Here is a 16823-nt window from a genome sequence, read left to right on the forward strand (position 1 = left end):
CGGTCCGAACGTTCGGTCATTCGTGTTCGGTTTTGACCGAGCGTCCAAAAGGTAGTGGTGTGTGTTTTAAATTTGGGCTGAGCATTGGGTTTCTGGGAATCATCTTGGAGTTGTCTGCCACGGCTGCCCATCCTTGGAACTCTGTAAAGTTTCCTTTTACGCCATTCAAAAGAGGGGACATTCTTGGGAACAGGGGGAACCCATTATCTTGGGCCCTTCTTTCTTCATTGGGAGGAGAACTTGGACCACTCAAAAAAGAGAACCATCTGAGCTTAACGAGGGGGGGCGACCACCCAAGGCGACACCTTCGTCACCCATCCCTGTAACATCTCCCATCACTCTCTATCCCCACTCCTCAACGTCAGACCTTCACCTTGAAGAATCCTCGGGGTTCCATCTCCTGAACGGAAGCAAAATTCTCTTTTTTGTTCCAAAACCCATGGTTTTCCAGTCTGAGAAAGAACCAAACTTCATCTGTAACCTCCAACACATCCATCATACACCTCATGACCACGGTCCATCATCTTCATCCCTCTCCTCTTCATTTTCATCTCCAACACCTTATACCACGGCCTAACCTCAAACTCCTTGACTCCCCTCACCCGTAACCATCCCAACCTCACTTTCTAACCTCTACCGTGTTCCTATCACCATCACACCAACCCATCTCAACACCCAAAACATAAAAAACACACGGTTCACACACAGAACTTCCACTACCATTACCAAACCATGGCTCATTCATGAACATAACTCAGCTCAACGTCCTGTTCCACTTTACCCTCCAACCACCAAAAACCAAGAGAAAGCAATAAGAATGGAATAAAAGTTGAAACACGGGGAGAAGAGCGTAACACTGGTAGTTCCGGTGATACCCTCAGCAAGGACAGTGGCGGCATGTTGCTACGAGTGGCGGCCGATTGTTGTTGTTGTAGTCGGCAGCAACTAGCTCGAGGTGAAAGGAGAGAGACGAGAGAGAGAAAGGCAGTTGCGCTGCGGTTGGAAATGGTTCCGGTAGCGTGTGGGATTGCCGCCGACGCCAAAACTGGAAGAGGTGGTGGTGCGGTGGCCGATTCCGATGGAGGCGGCGGCGCATGTGCGTTGGAGGACGAGGCACGTCCCTCCTTTGGTGTGTTTTGTCCTCACTCGCACACTTTCCGGGAAAACTTCCCAAAAGGTCACCCATCCCAAAATTACTCCAGGCTAAGCACGCTTAACTATGGAGTTCTTATGAGTCAGGCTACCGAAAAGAAAATGCATTTTGGTGATATGATTAGTCAAATCAATTCCTTTAATCTATCCTTCAACTGTATTGTCCAATACCTACACAATCTCCAGATCCCTCTCATTCCGGTGTATGTTCGATTCGTCCATGTACCCCTTCCACCCGAAGCTGCCAGGAGCCGCTCCTTGTCTGTGCCCCTGCACCATGCCTCTTGCACCGGCGTCACTCCCCGCCCTCGTTAGTGCCCGGATGTCACATGCCCACCAGCTTCCGTCTGGTTCGTCCTCGAACCACACCGTACTGGGAGAGGCTAGGCTCTGATACCATCTGTAACATCCCAAAAAAAAATTCACCCTAAAAACAAATAAATTTTTCAAAACTTAAATGTTGTAATAATACATAACATCCCGAGCATAAACTAAAAAATCTATACATCAGTCTTAAGCTCAAACGCAACAGCAAAGATAACCTTGAATCCTTCTAATTCGATCTTCCATCTCTTCCTCCATTTGCACAGGATTACGTGACAATCCTTCAACTGCTCCCGTATAACATCACACATTATACGATCATCGCATTCACATGCACAAACAAGCAAAGTAAGGGTGAGCTAACCTGAAACACATCATTTATAAAACATGCATAGTTACTTCAATACAAATATCATATAATAATTAAGTCCGACATCCTCAAACCAACGTACCACAATTCCTGTTGGACACTCATTCCATAGTACCTAATAATCAACCCAATACACAATAAACTCTCATCCGGATGATACGTTGATGAGCAAATCAACGGAAGGTGCCCCACTTGTGATTTCATTCTTAGTCTCCTCAATATGTCCACAATCAACCACAGATCAAGACATCCTACTACAGTACCCTCAACCTCAATACATACCTAGATATCATAACATTACTGAATCAAACGATAAAACAACGAACTTATATTACATCGGATACTGTTTACACGAACAATAAGATTGATCACTTAAGCTAGAAACTGAGCATCAAACGCCACTATACCGAATACCATTAGGTCGAATACCAAAAGATCAAACGCTAATTAAGATCAAGTACTTAGACTTCACGTTAAGACAGTGTACTCTACTAGAACAATTACTATTATTTCGAACACTATTCGAACGATTGCTCAAAGATCAAATCTCGCACACTACAGATTAAGTACCATTCGGACGAACACTTAATTGATCACTTTACTGAATTTAATTCTATCTGAGAGTAACCTCATCGAGACCGGATGTTCTCTACGTACAACCACTAACTATTAATGATCCTTACCTGAGACAGGCATCATCCGACCCGAGCACTACCTATGAATGATCACTTCCTGAATCATGTATCATCACGACTAATCACTATTTATCAATCGATCGATACCTCAACGACTATCAAGGCCGGTCACTCCCTATAAATGATTACAACCTCAGAGCAACATCACCAATAAAGATCATTCCCTAAGAACCATCGCTACGAGGCAGAACACTATAATAAGGAACGCTTGAGTCTAGGTTAAACGCCGAGAGTACTCTGCTGAACACCTCAGTACTGACCGAACGTAATCAAACTAAACCTCAGGTTACCAAATTAAGATCGGACGCTAGCTACCTCAGATCCACTAACATCAAGATCAACTGTTATCTAATAACGCTCGCTACCTGAAAATAAATAACTCCAAGACCGAACGTCACTAGTAAGAACGCTCGTTACTACCTATAGACCCAACAAGTTTTACTCCCCATCTCTCTCTCGAAGTATTCCAAATCCAACTTTATCTACACTACCATCTCTCTCGTATCCGTACGACCATCACGGTTAGAAACCACAACCACAACATGCAAGATGAATAACCAGAATTATCACACTATAAACCCACTACAAATACTATAACAATTCCCATGATAAATCGACTCACATGACACTGCAGACTAGTCTTTCATAAACTGATGTCGTTTACTTGTAATTCGTCGTCATAACCTGCTCTCAATAACAGGCGACCCGAGCCGTCATCCATCGCGACTTCAGACCTATCTCCCCGACTCCTCAAGGATCCGAAGCTTAACTTTAAGTCTTCTAACTCCTATCTTCGCGGCAAGAACTTGTCTCAAAGGCTTCAACCAATTCTAATAAAGGTATACAACTCAAGTTGTCCTTTAATATGCATTCCTCTCCTACTATCGAGCACACTACACTACCACAAAAGCAAGAACAAGACATGAATTACTACAGGAAACACCATTAAAACTCTAACTCTTTCTTAACTCTAACCTTCAGAATTAAGAAAGGAAAACCATCTATGGTAAAAGTCATGAGTGTGCACCCTCATTACTCTTATCAAGACGTTTTCTGTTCTCAAAACATCTAGTTAGATACACACCTTACTATATAGACACGGAGGAAGTGGTAAATCATACCATTTACACTAAATTCTTCACAGCGAAGACACGGCAAACCCACAACACAGAGGTCATCCTAAGGATGAACTGCTCTGATACCATTATTGTAACATCCCAAAAAAAAATTCACCCTAAAAACAAATAAATTTTTCAAAACTTAAATGTTGTAATAATACATAACATCCCGAGCATAAACTAAAATCTATACATCAGTCTTAAGCTCAAACGCAACAACAAAGATAACCTTGAATCCTTCTAATTCGATCTTCCATCTCTTCCTCCATTTGCACAGGATTACGTGACAATCCTTCAACTGCTCCCGTATAACATCACACATTATACGATCATCGCATTCACATGCACAAACAAGCAAAGTAAGGGTGAGCTAACCTGAAACACATCATTTATAAAACATGCATAGTTATTTCAATACAAATATCATATAATAATTAAGTCCGACATCCTCAAACCAACGTACCACAATTCCTGTTGGACACTCATTCCATAGTACCTAATAATCAACCCAATACACAATAAACTCTCATCCGGATGATACGTTGATGAGCAAATCAACGGAAGGTGCCCCACTTGTGATTTCATTCTTAGTCTCCTCAATATGTCCACAATCAACCACAGATCAAGACATCCTACTACAGTACCCTCAACCTCAATACATACCCAGATATCATAACATTACTAAATCAAACGATAAAACAACGAACTTATATTACATCGGATACTGTTTACACGAACAATAAGATTGATCACTTAAGCTAGAAACTGAGCATCAAACGCCATTATACCGAATACCATTAGGTCGAATACCAAAAGATCAAACGCTAATTAAGATCAAGTACTTAGACTTCACGTTAAGACAGTGTACTCTACTAGAACAATTACTATTATTTCGAACACTATTCGAACGATTGCTTAAAGATCAAATCTCGCACACCACAAATTAACACACATGTGCTTAAACCTTTGAAACGTATTTTTGACATTTTTTGAAGAAAGAGAAAAGGTTTTTGGCACAAGGACGATGCGTGCGATCACACATGTACCTAAACCTTTAAAACATATTTTTGGGATTTTGAAGAAAGAGAAAAGGTTTTTGGCACAAGGACGATGCGTGCGATCACACATGTGCCTAAACCTTTAAAACGTATTTTTGTAATTTTTAATTTTTTCATTTTGTATTTTTCTTTTTATCTTTAATTTTTATATTTTAGTTTTCTTTTTATTAAGAAGAGAGATGAGTTGAAATATCTATGACGTAAAAATATTAAAAAGCATAGGTTAAAATTGTGGTAGAAAATAGGAGAAATTTATAAACTAAAAAATGATCAAAATGAATATAAATAGAATGAAAAGAAAATGTGTACCTTGTTAAAGATTTGAAAGATGAAGCAAGACTTTGCTTGTAATAAGTTGTGAGAAGAGGTAGATTGATGGTGAAAAAGATGAATTTGTAGTAGAAGTGTGGTATGGGATTTACTATGTATAGAGGGATTAGGAAATAGTAAAATGTGAGAGGAAAATGAAGTAGAGTTTTGGGATGGAATGAAGAGATTTTGAGAGAGAAGAGATGAGTATTATGTAATTTTTTTGTGTGTGTGAAGTGAAGAGAATGTAGGTATTTATAGAGTTAAGGATGAAGAAAGTTGATGAATAAAAATAATATAATAAGTTGGTGGAAAATTTAGATGAAATAAAATATAGGCTTAATTACCTACTTAGTCCCCATGTTCGGAGGTAATTTGCTGTTTAGTACCCGGTTTTAAAAATGTAGGCATTTGATACCTATGTTTTGAAATTTGTATCAATTGAATCCTACCCACTTAACGCCGTTATAAATTTAACGTTTTTCTGACATCAACTTTGAATTGGGGATGAGCGGTTGTGGACGAGCGTCCTCTTAGTGGACGAGCATCGTTGGACGAGCGTCCTCTTGAGCGTTCGCTTCGCTGGACGAGCGTCCTCTTTTTCCTGACTAGGCGTTCGCTTCGCTGGACGAGCGTCCTCTTCCACCTGACTGGGCGTTCGCTTCGCTGGACGAGCGTCCACTGAATGTACTTGCGTCCACAGGGCGAGCGTTATCAATTGCTCGTCCACTAAGAGGACGCTCGTCCACTACCGCTCGTCCACAATTCAAAGTTGATGTCAGAAAAACGTTAGATTTATAACGGCGTTAAGTGGGTAGGATTCAATTGATACAAATTTCAAAACATAGGTATCAAATGCCTACATTTTTAAAACCGGGTACTAAACAGCAAATTACCTCCGAACATGGGGACTAAGTAGGTAATTAAGCCTAAAATATAATAAAAAAAGATTAATAGAAAAAGTTAATGTGGAAAATAAGTGAAAGAAATAATATAAAAAGTTTGTGGAAAAATTAGGTGAAATAAAATATAGTGAATAGTAAAAGTTAATGTGGAAAATAAGTGAAAGAAATAATATAAAAAGTTGGTGGAGAAATTAGGTGTGGAAATTAAGTGAAAGAAATAATATAAAAAGGTGGTGGAGAAATTAGGTATGGAAATTAAGTGAAAGAAATAATATAAAAAGTTGGTGGAGAAAGTAGGTAAAATAAAATATAGTGAATAGTAAAAGTTAGGCATAATACCCAATTTTGTCCCCACTTTGGTTCGGAAATCTCAAGTTAGTCCCTTTCTAGAAATGTGAGTGGAATGGATCCTTACTTGTAATTTTTTGAGTCTAATGAGTCCCTTCCGTTAAATAGAAGGAAACGGAGTTAGTGGGCTGATGATGTGGCAGTTGTCTTTGGTGAGGTGTCAAGACGCAAGCTTACGTGGTGTTAGGGTTGCCCATACGCCTCCACCGCCGAAACCCAAACTCCCTCCGGAATCCCTCTGTCAATCACCATACCCCGCAACTCCCTCTCCGCCTCACCATGCCTTCCCAACCCTAACCACGCCTTCATCGCCAACACCGAAAGACTCGGATGCTCGTCACCGCCATCAGCCGAGTCTCTCAAAACCTTCACACACTTTATCACGCTCTCATATTCCTCTTTTTGCAAATGAATCGCAGCAATAAACCTAAGTGCCTTCCACCTCAACCCTCGGATCTCCACCTTCTCTTCCTGTGTTCGCGCTGTATCGAATCCCTTTTCGCAAGTCTCCAACGCCTCGTTCATCAGCTTCAGCGCCTCGCGACTCACGTCCGCGCCGCTGTTCGACAGCACGCGTTTCCCAAACGCCATGAACTGCTTCGCGAGATCCGCGTAGTGGTCGCACGAACCGAAGAGGAAGCTCTTGCTCTGGTTAAGCAGCGCCACCGACAAGCTTGGATCCTGAACCTCCCACGCTGTTCGGGACCGTGCCAGGTTCAGATCCAGCAACAGTTTTCTCTCTCCAGCGTCGACGATTGAATTGATGTCAAGCTTTGAGACCAGATCAGTGGCGCGCTCGAAGCACTTCGCCGCGAGATCAAATTTCCGGGGTATGGGGAACTCTAACACCACGTAAGCTTGCGTCTTGACACCTCACCAAAGACAATTGCCACATCATCAGCCCACTAACTCCGTTTCCTTCTATTTAACGGAAGGGACTCATTAGACTCAAAAAATTACAAGTAAGGATCCATTCCACTCACATTTCTAGAAAGGGACTAACTTGAGATTTCCGAACCAAAGTGGGGACAAAATTGGGTATTATGCCTAAAAGTTAATGTGGAAAATAAGTGAAAGAAATAATATAAAAAGTTGGTGGAGAAATTAGGTGTGGAAATTAAGTGGAAGAAATAATATAAAAAGTTGGTGGAGAAATTAGGTGAAATAAAATATAGTGAATAGTAAAAGTTAATGTGGAAAATAAGTGAAAGAAATAGGTTTAATCCTTTTCTACATCCCTATTTATGTACCAATGTCTCAATTGGGTCCTCGTTTTTTAAAGTGTATCAAAATGGTCCCTAATTTTGGAAATTGAGATCAATTGAGTCCTTCCCGTTAAGTTGGCTGGACGGCGTTAAAAAAATTGATGAGTGGGATGCTGAGATGACGAAATGTTACTGACGTGGCATTGACCTGCCTTAATGGTGAGTTTTTTAGATTTAAAAAACGTGAAATTTGTAAATCAAAACGCAACGTTTTGATTTTTAACATAAACCACGAAAGCTTTATGAGAAGGAGGAATCCCTAAATTGAAGAAATCCCCAAATCGGTTGACGCAGGTGGGTGGGTTTAAGAACGTAGTTGTTCGACGCCGGTAGGTGGGTTTAAGAACGTGGTTGTTCGTCGCAGGTGAGTAGGTTTAAGAACGTCGTTGTTCGACGCAGGTAGGTGGGTTTAAGAACGTGGTTGTTCGTCGCAGGTGGGTGGGTTTAAGAACGTCGTTGTTCGTCGCAGGTGGGTGGGTTTAAGAACGTAGTTGTTCGAAGACGATGTCGAAGGAGCATTCTTGTTGTTCGTCGACATGCAGTGTGTGGCGGAAGGAAAACCGTAATTTGTGTTCACCGATTTGCCACTATGGACTGAGATGCGCGCTGGGAACTGCTAAAACTCTGAAGAATCGTGGCAAGCAATTTTGGGGATGCTCGAAGTATAAGGTATGATTTATTTGACGTTTGTATTATGTGGAAGTGTTTTTGAGAATCGATTGTTGTTTATACAGAGTGGTGCTGAAGAGGGTGGTTGCAACTACTTCAAATGGTTCAATGATGTTGTGGAAGAGGAAAGGGGGAAATGCTTGAAGTGTGAAGGAAACAAAGAAAGTTCGGTGCACAGTGAAGAAATGGATAGTTATAGGAAAATTTTAGTTAAGTTTGAGAAATCTTTGTTGGTTGTTCAGAACTGGATGAAGGTGTTGGTATTTTTGGTTTTTCTTTTATGTGTAATAAATACAATTTGCGTATCAATGTTGATGAGAATGGGCTGATGGGTTGTAACCGTGTTGTACTTTTCTTCCATTTCAATGAAAGTCAGACTTCTTACTAGTTAAAACTTTATTTTTGTTATGAAATGTGATGAGTCTAAAAAAATGTGTATGCATATATGAGGTGTTTTTAGGAGTCTGTGGACGAGCGTCTTTTTTGTCGCTGAGGGAGCGTTCTCTAATGCGTACACAGGGGACGAGCGTCCACAGTGGACGAGCGTGCTCTTATCGCTTGGCCAGCGTTCTCTCGAGTGTCCATAGTGGACGAGCGTCTTTTTTGTCGCTGAGGGAGCGTTCTCTAATGCGTACACAGGGGACGAGCGTCCACAGTGGACGAGCGTGCTCTTATCGCTTGGCCAGCGTCCTCTCGAGTGTCCATAGTGGACGAGCGTCTTTTTTGTCGCTGAGGGAGCGTTCTCTAATGCGTACACAGTGGACGAGCGTCCACAGTGGACGAGCGTGCACAGTGGACGAGCGTGCTCTTATCGCTTGGCCAGCGTTCTCTCGAGTGTCCATAGTGGACGAGCGTCTTTTTTGTCGCTGAGGGAGCGTTCTCTAATGCGTACACAGGGGACGAGCGTCCACAGTGGACGACCGTGCTCTTATCGCTTGGCCAGCGTCCTCTCGAGTGTCCATAGTGGACGAGCGTCTTTTTTGTCGCTGAGGGAGCGTTCTCTAATGCGTACACAGGGGACGAGCGTCCACAGTGGACGAGCGTGCACAGTGGACGAGCGTCCACAGTGGACGAGCGTCTTTTTACAAATTTCACGTTTTTTAAATATATTTAAACTCACCATTAAGCCAGGTCAATGCCACGTCAGTAACATTTCGTCATCTCAGCATCCCACTCATCAATTTTTTTAACGCCGTCCAGCCAACTTAACGGGAAGGACTCAATTGATCTCAATTTTCAAAATTAGGGACCATTTTGATACACTTTAAAAAACGAGGACCCAATTGAGACATTCGTACATAAATAGGGATGTAGAAAAGGATTAAACCTTTAAAGAAAAGGCTTAATTACCTACTTAGTCCCCATGTTCGGAGGTAATTTGCTGTTTAGTACCCGGTTTTAAAAATGTAGGTATTTGATACCTATGTTTTGAAATTTGTATCAATTGAATCCTACCCACTTAACGCCGTTATAAATCTAACGTTTTTCTGACTGTGTATGTGATTTGTGGACGAGCGTTTGTGGACGAGCGTCCTCTTCTGCCTTATTGGGCGTTGGCTTCGCTGGACGAGCGTCCTCTTCTGCCTGACTGGGTGTTCGCTTCGCTGGACGAGCGTCCTCTTCTGCCTGACTGGGCGTTCGCTTCGCTGGACGAGCGTCCACTGAACGTCCACAAACGCTCGTCCACAAACGCTCGTCCACATACACAGTCAGAAAAATGTTAGATTTATAACGGCGTTAAGTGGGTAGGATTCAATTGATACAAATTTCAAAACATAGGTATCAAATGCCTACATTTTTAAAACCGGGTACTAAACAGCAAATTACCTCTGAGCATGGGGACTAAGTAGGTAATTAAGCCTAAAGAAAACTTACAAAAGTCTATTCCATAAATTTTCCCACTTCGGAGACACATTTTCAGTATTGTCAAAGGAAGAATGTTTATGTTCTCATGTTCATAGTATCAATCACCACACATTTAATTTATCCAATAAATACTATTAACAAACCACCTCCATCATACATAAACAACATTCCACCACCATCCAACAATTCATATTTTTACAGCTTACAAACAACGTATCATACATAACCAAAATCATCCACAAACATCATACTATATTATACATTCATTCCACTGAAATAAAAAAAAACGAACCTTGAGTGAACACGAGATGTGGCGGTTGGAACACAGACGAAGAAAAAGGTGTGGGTGGGACTGACAACCCGGAAAACCCCTCTTTTTGGTCCACCGAACAGTCCACACTCCGGCGATTCTCCGGCAGTACTCTGGCAGCACTCCGGGACAGGGACGGAAGCAGCAGGGACGAAGCGAGACCTTGAACGCGCACCTAGTTCGCTGGGTCAGACCGGACGGAAGACGATGCTCTTCGCTTCATTGGCCAACGTCGGAGTTGCGGCGGCCGTGAATCGGAATCGGTTAGAGGGGTTGAATAGCTCCAACACGGCCTTCAACGTTGTCCGGCGGCACCCCGACAAGCACTCCGTCGGACCTCTCTCTCTCGATCTCCCTTTCTCCAACTCTCTCGGCCTCTCTCTCTAGGTCACACTCTCCCTCAACCTTCGCGCTTCTCTCTCTACAATTCTTTGAAATGAATTTGAAATTTAAAACGCAACTTGAAACCCTGTCCACCCCTTTTCACGTCATATTTCATTTGCTTTTTGATTTTTCACGTGGACCACTTCCATTTAGACACCTGTCCCGTGTCTAAATGTTGTCAAAAGAGGTTGTTCAAGTATCATTGGAGAATTATATTTACCTTTATAAGTCTAATACATATATTATCATTAAATTTTATTATAACTAATATATATATATATATATATATATATTATATTTACCTTTACATCATGATTTTTATTCAAACTTAATTATAAATTATAAATTTATTTTTTTAATATTATTTAAAATAAAAAGCGATGTAAAATATCCTAAGTGAGATTTATTTCCCAAAACACCCTTGTGGTTGAGTTTTATAAAGGGTCTATGACACTGCCCAACAGTGAGAAGAGATGGATGTGTTACTGAAGGTGGCAATCCAGTTACCCATATTTTGCCCACACATCAACCACAACCCGACCCGCGAACGTTGTTCCACGGAGCTACGTTTTTCGCATTGGAACAACGCCAACGCAGAGAAGTTCAACCAGCGCCGCCGGACGCTCCATGAAATCGAAGAGGAAATTTGCCGCACTCGCCGCAACATCGCCGCAGATAACATCATTAACACTGTCACTACTGCCGCTGTTTCCCCCACTTCCGAAACTTTTAAATCTCTCGGAACCCCCTCTGCACCGTCGCAACCTTCTATTCTGGGGAAAAAATCGAAATACTCTAAACCACCTCCAAAACCGAAGTCCTTGCTTGATTGGCATCCCGTGGTTTCACGAGTCGAGAGACTTGAGTTTCAACCGGGGCCGGAAAATGTGAAAATCGGTGAGGATGGAGTGTCTTACGTGGTCGAAGGCGCACCGTTCGACTTCAGGTTCAGTTACACGGAGACCCCGAAAGCGAATCTGGTGAAATTGCGGGAGCCGCCATTCGCACCGTTTGGACCGCCAACCTTGCCACGGCCATGGACAGGGCGGAACCCAGTACCGCCGAGCCAGACAACTGTGAGGGAGTTCCACTTGCTCGATCCGTCGCCATCAGATGAGAACGGAGCTGAACTAGTCCGTTTGGCCATGCCGATTTGGGAGTCGAGGGAGGAGGTGTTGGGAGAACCGTTGAGTAAGGATGAGATCAATCGCTTAGTTAAGAGGGCGGAGAAATCTTCGCGCCAACTACATATTGGTATTTTCTTTTATGTATTACAGCTGATGTTTTGTTTTTAATTTTATAAAATATTTTAATCTGATGTCTGTGTAAAAATGATCAACCTGTTAGAAATAAAGTTCCGGATTTACCAATTATTCATCTACAACTTAAAGGTTGACACCACTTAATATACACATTGAAAGAGTAAAAGTGATAGGTTCAAAGGTTATATGACATGATGAAAAGAGAGATAAAAAAGGAAAAATAAGTATGTAAATAGTCATTCATGAAATGAAGGTGAATGTGAATCATTACTCAGTTTGACATTATTTCAGTGTTTATCCTTTGGTGACAGATATGATAATTTGATTGTTATTGGTGTATGTATCCGAATCCTTATGGAGCCCTCCCTTGTACAGGGCTCGCTTGTGTGAAACAAGTGTGTAATAGGTGTCCATAAAATCAAGGTATATGTGAATCATTCCTCAGTTAAACATTATTTTAGTGTTTTCCTTTCATGACAAATATGATAATTTGATTGTTATTGATGTATGTATGCAAGTCCTTATGAAGGGCTCCCTCGTGTTTACCATCTGTGTTTTGCAATTTATATTACTTTGTTTCAAAAGTTTGTATGAATCTAATGGACAATAATACTTAGATGCAATTCTCCAATTGTTTTTAAGTCTATCGATAAATTTCTTCATAATTATTTATTAGAGAGAAAAAATGTGCATCTTTCACGAGTTACAGGTCAGGACAGAAGTTTTATAAAACATGAAGTGCTTAATTTGATTTTAGTTTATGATTGAAACTCAATTTATTTATTTATTTTTTCTCTGGTAAGGGCATACCAGAAAATTTGTTGAAGAAGAGTTTTACCTTAGGTGTTTATGCACTAAGACGTGATATTTAAAGTTGGTTTGATGCTTGTGGTAAAATCTTAATTTTCATTATAGGACAATACGAAAAGCACTTTTAAAAAAATTGAATTTAAGCTTTGTGCTTTCAAGAAACCTTACTTGTAAAAGATTATTTGACATGGAAAGAGGAGTGGAAAATAGTTTATGCTGGATGAGAGTGAGGGGATCACTTTTATGTACTTAACTGGTTATTGGGAATGGGAAATATACTTTTGTTGCACTCAAATTTCTGATTTAGGCAGGGATGGTTTGACACATAACATGTTGGAAAACATACATACATATTGGATGAGGAGCACTGTGTGCAAGATAAAATGCAGAGGAGTGTGTACCGTCGACATGGATAATGTGTGCCAGCAGTTAGAGGTTTGTTTTTTCAGTTTGTAATCTCTTATACTTTGCTTGCTTCCCTTACCACTTAAATGAATATATGCCTTTTACGCTTTGAGAATCCACTGGGAATAAGAAACTCATCTTGTGTGCTGTGTCATGTTGTGTGGTTTTGCCAGGAAAGGACTGGGGGGAAAATCATTTACCGACATTTTGGCACAGTGTACCTTTTCAGGGGGAGAAACTACAGCTATGAAACACGACCACAATTTCGTCTTATGTGGTGGAGACCAGTGTCTCCAGTATATCCTAAGCTGATTAAACGAGTTCCAAAAGGTTTAACACTTGACGAAGCAACTGAAATGCGTCAAAAGGGAAGGGTCTTGATGCCCATCCGCAAACTAGGTAGATTGTTTTGGAGATTCATTACAATTTAACTATTCTTGTTCTTTCTTCAAACTAACATGTCCCTATCATTTTATTGTTGCAGCAAAAAATGGTGTATATTGGGACCTTGTGACTAATGTCAGAGAGGCATTTGAACAATGTGACCTTGTGCGAATAAATTGCCAAGAACTAAATACAAGTGACTATAAAAAGATTGGAGCAAAACTAAAGGTATAACCATGTTCACTTAAACTTTGAATTCAACGTTGAAGATAATAGGCATTGACTTATGTAATGTAAATTTTTCAATGATGCTATAATAAACATCTTTTTCTAACATATGTTCATTGACTCTAGGATCTAGTTCCATGTATATTGCTTTCATTTGAAGATGACCACATACTTATGTGGAGAGGACCAAATTGGAGGCCCTCTTTACCAAATCCCAGAGATGATGACACAAAAGCCACTAAAATTATCGTTGACAGTGGAAATTCCAATAAATTGACTCTAGGTGTCCGAAAATTATCAGCGACGTGTCTACAAAACAATAGAACTGAGCATCTATGCAGTGAACCTCTTGACACAAGGATTTTATCTAATTCAGATAATTTGAGTTTGCACAAAACTGTGCTTTGTCTCACAGAAAATAGCAATCCACCTGTGTCTGATGTTTCTGGTGCTGCTTCACTCCCTATGAAAACATGTGAAGTTGAAATCACAGAAGATGTCATGGCCTTTTCTTGCACACCACAAATGGTACCGGGTACCAATAAAAGTTCTGCCAGCATTGTAGCAGATCCTCATTCAAACAACTTTCTTGATGGTTCAGAAGCAGATGTTTGTGAGCCATCAAGTTGTGCACCTTGTACAGAAGGACTTTTATTGCTGTTGGACCAAGCTGTTGAGCAAGGCTGTGCTCTTGTTTTAGATGATAAATTTTTGGATGACGACTACATTTATCAAACCACTATGGCTTTTTCTAAATCAACTCCACCTGAGCCTCTTTATAAACTGTCAGACAGGTTATGATAGTAAGAAGTCACAAGATTTGAAGAGTCAGAATCCTTGTAAGTTCTATCTCAAATTTCTATTTGTATTAGTCATTTGTTTTCTGTGCCACTAGAGTAGGTTATCTATTTCCACTTGTATAAAAGGTGTCTAATATAAACATTTTGGAAATAACACTACTCCTTTAGTACATAATTACTTGTCTTGTGTTGACATTTAAATTTGTTCTATTAATTTATTCTAAATATTTGTTTTTAAGTCTTTAGGCTGCATTTAGTTTTAGATGATGAGATTTAGAAAAAAAGAATGAAAAAAAAAGGGGGTTTTCTGTAAGGACCTTGTTTTCTTAAAGGGGTGGGGAAGCATTTAATGCTGGGGGACACTAGCTGCCATAGGGGGAGTTGGGGTTTTGTTTTATTTGGAAAAATGGGAAGCATGGGTGTTGAAAAACAGCAGCAAAGGGGGAGCAACGTTCGGGTTTTTTTTTCTCTCATGATGGGCACCCTTCAACAAAGCTGCAGACGTAGGAAATAAAATGGGGTGCTGGGTGCTTAATTGGGAGAGAAAAACTCTTGCTGCAAATTGGTGAAGGAGGTGAAGTTCAGAGGTGCTGGAGTTGCAAAGAGGCCTTGGATGGCAAGTCTTGGAGGAGATTGATTCAAGAAAGGTGTTCGGTGCTGCATCTGGAGGAGTGCAAGACTTGCTGCAAAAATCTGGGAGAGGAGAAGTGAAGAGCTTTTGGAGTAGGAAGGAGATCCAGACACTGTAAATCTTTTGGAGAAAGATTCAAGGAAGTCTTCAAGAGGTAAGGGGAGCTAGATTTTTCGTTTTGATTATTGAATTATGCTGTGATGCAAATCTGGGAAATTTGGGGATGAATTTGGGTTTCTGGATTTCGCGATTCTGCAGAATTCTGCAGAAACGCACGTACGTTCAAATTTTAGGATTTAAAATGGGACGTTCTTCCCATTGTTAAGAGCGTTCGGTCTTTCTGAAAAAGTTATATTAATCGTTCGGTATCTTTTCTGAACGTTCGTCCAAAGTAGCCAAATTCTGAACCTTCGGTTTTTGTTCTGAGCATTCGTCCGGATAGGCCAATTTGGGACGTTCGTCCACGTAGCTCGGCCATAATATGCTGAGCGTTCACTTTTCAGTTTGACGAGCGTTTGCGTTGTCCTGATTGTCGCGTTCGGTCTTCAGTTTGACGAGCGTTGGCGTTCGTCCTTAAGATGTAGCGTTCGTTCTTCAATATGAGTGTATCGTTCGTCCTTCAATTTGAGCGTAGCGTTTGTCCAGAGAAGTGTTCGGCCTGTTGCTTAGCGTTCGTCCTGTAGCGTTCGTCCTCAAATAGGAATGTAGTGTTCGTCCTACCATATGAGTGTAGCGTTCGTCCAAAGCCAATATATCCTGCACGTTCGGTTTTGCTTAAAATTTGATATTCTTAAGTATCAGTCTCGACCGTTCGGTCTTAGTAAATTAGTGTTGAGTGTTCGTCCAAATCATCCAGTGGCCGTTTGTCCGTGCAGTGTTCGACAATGGTAGGCTAAATTACCGTTCGGTTTTTCCAGTAACGAAGGTTAGTGTTCGTTCTGGGTTTGTTTAGTGAAGATCGGCGATCGTATTCTTAGATTGTAGCGTTCGGCTTTAATAAAATTCTGAATGTGAGCGTTCGGCTTTAAGTTAGCATCTTGAGCGTTCGGCCTGGTTCTCATAGTGTCCGTCTAGTTCGTTGAAAATAACGTCCGGTCAAGATATGTTTAATCTAGAGCGTTCGGATTTAACGTTCGGCCTGGTTCGGCAAAATAGCGTTCGGCAGGTGGCGTTCGATATTCGGTTTTGAGCGTTCGACCTAGTAGCGTATGATTTGAGGACGTCCGACCAAATAGTGCTCGACCTGTCAATTGGAAATGGCGTTCGTCCAGTGACGTTCGTTCCAGAATGGGTTAAGTGAATAGTGGTCTTCCGAATAGTATTCTACAAATTATGTTGTCTAAGTTTATTTTTCTTTTGAGTTGAATTTTGTGTACTAATATTTGGAATATATATATATATATATATTGAGAAGTGATATGGGTGGAAAGTATGTGAATGTATGTGATATAGTCAATTTGTATGACTTTAAGGATGGATGGACGTGATGCATATTGGTGTATGCATTATGATATGTTGTTGATGCATATT

The 16823-nt window shown here is 40.9% G+C and overlaps 1 protein-coding gene across 1 annotated transcript; it reads left to right on the forward strand.

Moving 5' to 3' along the window:
- The first annotated feature begins 11220 nt into the window (after positions 1 to 11220).
- On the forward strand, positions 11221 to 14836 carry LOC128193529 (CRS2-associated factor 1, chloroplastic-like). The gene is made up of 5 exons (XM_052867162.1): positions 11221 to 12027; positions 13153 to 13280; positions 13424 to 13649; positions 13735 to 13862; positions 13989 to 14836. Exons 1-5 carry the CDS (start codon positions 11247 to 11249, stop codon positions 14661 to 14663), a joined length of 1938 nt encoding a protein of 645 aa, XP_052723122.1. The 5' UTR covers positions 11221 to 11246; the 3' UTR covers positions 14664 to 14836.
- The last annotated feature ends 1987 nt before the right edge of the window (positions 14837 to 16823 follow it).

This window comes from Vigna angularis, chromosome 8 (assembly GCF_016808095.1).
Source record: "Vigna angularis cultivar LongXiaoDou No.4 chromosome 8, ASM1680809v1, whole genome shotgun sequence".
NCBI classification, from domain to species: domain Eukaryota; kingdom Viridiplantae; phylum Streptophyta; class Magnoliopsida; order Fabales; family Fabaceae; genus Vigna; species Vigna angularis.

Excerpts from the sequence above, each read along its gene's own strand:
- LOC128193529 (XM_052867162.1), top strand. The coding sequence starts at position 11,247 with ATGGATGTGTTACTGAAGGTGGCAATCCAGTTACCCATATTTTGCCCA. Across the intron at positions 12,028-13,152 it reads TTCGCGCCAACTACATATTG|GCAGGGATGGTTTGACACAT; the intron begins GTATTTTCTTTT and ends TTTCTGATTTAG. Across the intron at positions 13,863-13,988 it reads AGATTGGAGCAAAACTAAAG|GATCTAGTTCCATGTATATT; the intron begins GTATAACCATGT and ends CATTGACTCTAG.